The following is a 6,557-nucleotide window of genomic DNA, read 5'->3' as shown; positions in this document are numbered from 1 at the left end:
CTTGCTATTACGTCCGCTGCCGGTACCGTACAATTGGACCACGGCGTGTCCTTTGCGTTGCCTGGAGAAGCGAGCGAGAGGAGCGTGGATGACGACTCTTTAGACGAAAGCGACGAGAGGAGAAGGTGGCGGAGGTGGTGGTGGTGGTGGTGGTGGTGAGACCACCACAAGATGCCTCGTTTTAGCCTAACGTGCCCCGCAGACTGTGCCCTTCCGAGGCTGTAGAGAAGGAGAGAGAGAGAGAGACAAGGCTGGCTGTGTACGATATGCTGCCCGACCCCGCATGCCGCGCTGTGTTGTTGTGCTATTGTTTGGATTGAGGAGGGCTGCCATCAAAAAAAAGCCAAATCAATGAGGATTCTGAGGCCATTCCTTCAGAAAGGAGCGCATATGCTGCAGTGTTTCTGTGGACAACGATCGAAGTCGACCACTATCACCGACGGTGAGAGACCCCCCCCCCCACCCACCTCCACACACAACACGCTCTCTTTGCATGCTCATAAGTGTGTATGTGTGTGTGTGTGTGTGTGTGTGCGTGTGTGTGTGTGTGTTGGGGGTTGATGGTGACGATGAAAAAGAAGGCGGTTGAGTGGTTTGATTGGCCCGCACACACAAGTCGAGTGCTGCGGCTGAGTCGGCTCCTCATCTGGCCCCGGTTGAGTGTGTGCACCAGTTAGCGCCGAGCCCCGCAGTCCTCTTCCACGCTCCACGCACACGCCGCCGGTGCGTCGAACGCGCGCAGTGTCGCGTCAAAAGTATCCCCAAAACAGCTCCTGGGTTAGCGCCCTATATGCAAGGAACCACAAGGCCCGGGTTGCCAAACTTTTCACTTCTGCACTACTGTACTGCATGTACGGTGTATTATGCGGAGATGTACTCCAACTCGATAGTTAATAAGGAGGCAAGACAGTTCATGTACTCCCCCGGCCGGCCACCTTTGAGGTTATCGTTTGAAACCTGAACGTCATGTTATGCCGCTTGGTTAACGGGAGACAAAGTTCGAGAAGTCCTCCCGATTAACTCGTGTGCTATATTGGTACACCGCATGGGGTGTACCAGATTTTTTGGGTGGTCCGGTGAAAGCAAAGTTGAACTTTTTGACCAATTCCAAAACGTATGTTTGGCAACATATGTACAGTGAAGCATGGTTGTGGGAGCATCATGCTTTTGGATAGTTTTCTTGAGCTGGAACTGGGGCCTTAGACAGGGTGGAGCAATTTACAAATATTTTGAAATACCAGTCAGTACTTGTGCTTAAATTACCATCAGAAAGCAAAGTCAAAAACAAAAGTTAGAAAAGCCTACTAGAACAGCTCAACTTTATTAGGGATTACCTGGAGCCACTTTAAATGGTTGCAGGTGTATGCCGACTCCCAGTTAACATAAATGTGAATGTTAGTTCTGAAGACAAGCCACTATCCCCATTTATCAGACGTGTTTCCACTTCTGCAACCACATGATCTCAACTGCGTTTTTATTATCCAATTTTGTGCTCATTTTTTAAAAAAAAATTGAGTTCTACAGCTTGATCCCATATTTAGAATATTTTAAAAATATATACTTAGGTGTCATTTTTTTACCTCACAAAAACTGGCATTTGAACACGTTTGTGTCGACTTTTTTTATATCCATTGTACAAGTATCAAAGTAATTAAAAAAAAAACTGACTCTTTGACAATGTTGAGTTCAATGTATGCTCGATCTCTATTTTACTTCCCAGGAATAAGGCTGCCCTTATAGGAAGCACGAAATGAATTATTAATTCAGTGGCTTACACGTTTTCAGCTTTAATTAACCGCTGTAAGTCATTGAATAAGGACACCAGAAGTGACCTTCTGAGGCAGTAAAGGCTGCACAACATTCCACTGTTTCACTTCTATTCATGTCGTTTCTGTTGCCTTCATCATAAAGTCGTGTCCAATTTTAATCCCACTGACGTGTTTAAGTGACATGACAAGCACTTTCAAAACTTTTTTTGGAAAATGCCTGTCCTCAAGTGCATCTCAACAATCGACAGAAATTTGGAGCTACTGTAACAACTTGCTTGCTTTGTTGTGCTTTGGTGTGCATTGTTGCCATAAATGCCAGTACAGTAACTTTGATTTTAAAGTTGTTCCTGAGGCAAACGGATCAAAAGCAGAATATGTTGCGATCTGCATTGCTGATATAAATTTTGTTGTTGCTTATTTCACCGTACAGTTTTTTTTTGTTGTTTCCACACAATGTGCTCAAATGTTTTATGTGAAAAGTCATGATGGAAGAAAGTGGAGATGCTATTTGTGCCTTATATGCAATCTGTGTCACGTGAAATGCTGGCCTTCCTTTCCGGGAATTGGAATATCATTTTCGTGCAACCATTTACATGTATGATTCTCACTATTGATGCACTTGTGTACTCTGAATCTTTAAAGGTGCATTTTGCTCTGTTTTGGTTCTTCAAGGCAGCAGGGCGTTTCATAAATCCCACCGCCCCTTTTTTCTATTTTAATTGTTTTTTTTTAGTCAAAAGTAAGGTGATGTGCTGTCTGAAACGCTTTGACTGCAGAGGAAATTACAATATGCACTCTGAAGTCTCTTCTCATTTTGCTAAGATGACAACAATTGACTTTAAAATCATGGTTTGAAGGTTAAACAAAAGCACACGAAGCAGGAAGTGCACCAAGTAGGCACCGTGCCAAAGTTGCATAAGATAATTTAGTGTTATCTTTGCAATATCAACTTTCCACCAGGCTTTCACCCGTGTCCCAAAAAAAAAAAAAAGACAGCTGGGATATGTTCGATGAATTATTCGAAGTTAATTTTGTGGCGGAGGCCAGAATTACAACAGCCGCATGTCAGCTAAAGTGTCTGATTGGAGTTCAGATGGCTGATGAAAAGTAAGCAAAAGTGCTGTACGCTGTGGATATTATTCTTGTTCAGTGTTTTGTTCCTGAAAGTTTAAATGCCTGTTTCAAGAGAACTCATTAAAAGAAGCTCACTTTTTTGTGGTAAAGGTAATAAGACATAAATAACAAAGGTAGATTTCTTCTGTGGATTTGGATTCATAATTTGGTTTTCCTTTTCTGTTCTTTATTTTCAAGACACTATTATTCAGTCATATGCTTGGGCGGGCAGCGTAGGATTGGTTCCCCCCGCCTTGTAACGGTGTGGATTTGGATGTGGGTGGTTGTTTGTCTTTTTGTGTGCTATGTGCCTGACTGCCGACCAGGTCAGGGTGTAGTCCGCCTTTCCATGGAAGTTAGCTGGGGTAGGCAAGAATTTGACTGTGGATGGTATGATAAACAATGACTTCTCAACCTGGCTTTCCTTTGTATGCGTATATTCTCACTGTGCTTGAGTGAGTTTTCTTCCACATTCCAAAAGTCTGTATGTTGAAGGTTGTAGCCTAAATTTTACATAGGGGAGAATGTGAATGTTTTTTTTTTTTTTTGCCAATTTGAATTCTGCCTCTCAGCCAAAGTCAGCTTGGATGGGCTCCAGCTCACCTGCGACCCCACGAAAGAAAAGCAGTACAGAAAATGGATGCATGGCTAAGGCTTCCACCACAAGGGGGCAGCAGACATAAAGAAATTCCCCTCGACGTGTATTTGCTTCATTTTCTTCCTCGTTTTCAAACGCATAAAGCGACTTCTAATTCAACAGCGCACATGTTTATATTGATCTAAAAATCAATACACTTATAATATATGGCAGAACATCACATTCGCTGCTGCTTGGGTTTACGTGCCAGCAGCTGCTTCTTGGCTCAAAAAGAACATCAATTGTCTTTGTATCCGGACGCCATTAAGGGAATATTTTAGATATTCATAACATGTCTCTACCCCACAAAAGACCCCCCCCCACACACACCCCTTTTAAGAACACAGCACTACTGAGAATGTGCTTGTTATGGATGTTTCTTCTTAAGGTCATGACATATCCTTCCCACCGAGTCAAAGCCAAGCCAGTGTTAACGTTACAGCATGTGAGAAATGAAGAGTTCTTGATAGACTCTTGCCAGCGTCTTTTGCGCTGTTTATTCTCTCCCTGGGAAAAGCCTGCATGTGTTTGTACCTCTTATCTCACACTCAGACAAGGGGGGGGGGGCCTCCGGGGGGGGGCCCTCCACCGATGATACTCACATCTTATGTAAGGAGGAGATATAAATAAAATAAGTATTTGTCGCGATTGCAGAGAATGTGTCAAAAAGGGAGGAGCGAGGGAAAAACATTTCAATGTTTCATGGGAAAAGAACGAGGTTTGCTGCGTTGGTGGAGATGCTGATGCTCGCGCGCACACACACACACACCCACAACCGCGCACACACACACACACACACACACACACACACACACACACCACCCACACACGCACGCACACACACACACACACACACACACACACACACACACACACACACACACACACACACACACACACACTGTCATTGTCTTGGTCTTGAGTGTGTGATCCACTCACTGATAGTTGGAGCTTGTTAAACTCTTAAGACCAGTTCTCGTACCACAACTACAGGGTCACTACTTGCTACATCAGGAATTGGCAATTTAAATGAGAAGTCAGCCCCCAAATTTTCTTGACAATAATAAGTTCCATGCAGCCCCAGTAGTCCAAACACGGCATTCTGTTTAATATTGTGCAAATTTTCTTGACAATAATAAGTTCCATGCAGCCCCTAGTAGTCCAAACACGGCATTCTGTTTAATATTGTGTTTGTGGAATATGAGTTAAGCAGCAAAATACACCCATTTTTAGCCATGTCAGCGGGCGGCCATTTTGGCAGTTGCTGTCACCCGAAAAATAAAAAATAAAAAAAATCACCACAGTTGTTCAGGGCTCAGGTTACAACCAATCATGGCTCAGCTTAAAAAAACAAAACAGGTGAGCCGTGATTGTTCGCTACTTGAGCAACTGTGATGTTGTTTTCAGTTGACAGCAACTTGCAAAATGGCCTCCCACTGAGATAGCTAAAAATGGGTGGATTTTGCTGCTTAACTCATATTCCACAAACGCAGTATGAATCAACATGCCGTGTTGAGACTAGCGGAGGCGCATACAACATTACTACCGAAAAGAACATTTTCGGGTTGACTTCCTCTTTAAATGCTGAAGGCTGCTCCAATCCCTGACATACAAGAGTTTGTAATGAACATTTATCCAAATGGAGCAATAGTGAGACATTTAGCAAGCACGCTCCACCCGCTTCCTTTTTTTGTCTTCTTATTATTTATTCACATTTTCTATACCAGCGCTCATTGCATGGCTTTGAGAATTCCTAATACACTCACGTATGATTGCGTTAAAAAGAGTTGGAGAGAAAGGGAGAGTGGGGAGAAGGAGGAGGAGCAGGAGGGGGGAGGAAGAGGGTGAGGCGGTCTATGGAGCGTTCACTTTGTCGGCGTCGGAGCAAACCCACAGCATCCGCGCAACGAGACATACCGAGGAGGAATAATGCCACTCTTTTTTTTTGCGCTCCCCTGAAACTAATTGTTGCTTTTGATACGACTCCCCCCCGCCGCCCCCAACCCCCGCCTTGCAAGCTTCTATCACATCTCTGCAGCACCCTTTACTGCCGATCCCGAGCCTTTTTTTTCTCCTCCCCACCCTCACTCCCCGTTGAATTTTGAGGTGCCATCGTCAAAACCAGAGCGTGCAGCGTGCATGCACGGACGGGCTCATCTGGACTCCTTGCATAGCGCCGCCGTGCACAGTCATGTGCGAGGATTAAACACCTGAAGGGACATTTTTTTTTTTTTTTGCAGTCCATATGAATAATTGCTAAAAAAAAAAAAAAAGAAGCCCAGAAGGTGAGGAAGGATTTCGGCAGAGCGGAAGGCAGAACCTCTCCAATGACACGCAACTTATCGAGACTGTTGCAGGTGGACGTGCACGGTCCAGTGGGTTGATTGATAGCAAGTCTTGACGGTGCAACAAAGTTCTTCTATATTGCCTGAAGATGCAACTGGAATCTCAATGATGTTCCGGACCCAGAGTTCCTCATCAGCATGACATTTGGTTGAAGCGTGTGTTCGATACTCAGAACCCAGAACCCCCTGCCCCCCCCCCCCCCCCCCCCCCTCTTTGTGTTTTTTTTTTTTTTTTTTTGCATTACATTTCTGCACCAGCTTCCCCTCTCAGCCGCACCGGACTCTTGGGTGTTTTTTGATCCGGTTACGGGGAGATGGCCGCGATCGCCAGCTCTCTGATCCGCCAGAAGCGCCAGGCGAGAGAGTCGAACAGCGACCGGGTGTCCACCTCCAAGCGTCGCCCCAGCCCCAGCAAGGACCCCCGCTCGCTGTGCGAGCGGCATTTTTTGGGGGTCTTCAGCAAAGTGCGCTTCTGCAGCGGCAAGAAAAGACCCGTGCGCCGGCGACCAGGTCAGTGCAGTGCTCGGACCAATACACACCCGCCGTTCACCGCCACGCCGATGCGCGCAATGTGTGCGAACGGAACCCTCAACCCCCCTCCCCCCCAACTGAACCCAGCCCAAACCCTCCCCGCTCCCCTTCAAAGCAGCAGAGGCTTTGTGCTGCAGTCATTGGCTCCCAAAAGACCCTCAG

General features: G+C 45.7%; 1 protein-coding gene across 3 annotated transcripts in view; it reads left to right on the top strand.

Annotated features, from left to right (window-relative positions):
- The first annotated feature begins 23 nt into the window (after positions 1 to 23).
- The window catches only part of fgf12a (fibroblast growth factor 12a), a 29,775-nt gene continuing 23,241 nt past the window's right edge, over positions 24 to 6,557 (top strand). For 2 of the 3 annotated variants that reach the window (XM_019855906.1, XM_019855905.1), the window contains exon 1: positions 4,909 to 6,374. In XM_019855906.1, the coding sequence (XP_019711465.1) occupies positions 6,179 to 6,374 (196 nt within the window). In that variant the 5' untranslated portion in view covers positions 4,909 to 6,178. Of the gene's footprint in view, positions 443 to 4,908; positions 6,375 to 6,557 lie in introns of those variants that run through there. The other variant, XM_019855907.1, reaches the window with a different exon arrangement.

Source organism: Hippocampus comes, unplaced genomic scaffold, assembly GCF_001891065.2.
Source record: "Hippocampus comes isolate QL1 unplaced genomic scaffold, H_comes_QL1_v1.1 scaffold114, whole genome shotgun sequence".
NCBI classification, from domain to species: Eukaryota; Metazoa; Chordata; class Actinopteri; order Syngnathiformes; family Syngnathidae; genus Hippocampus; species Hippocampus comes.
The sequence above is the reverse complement of the archived record's forward strand: the minus strand, read 5'-3'. Positions and strand labels throughout refer to the sequence as shown.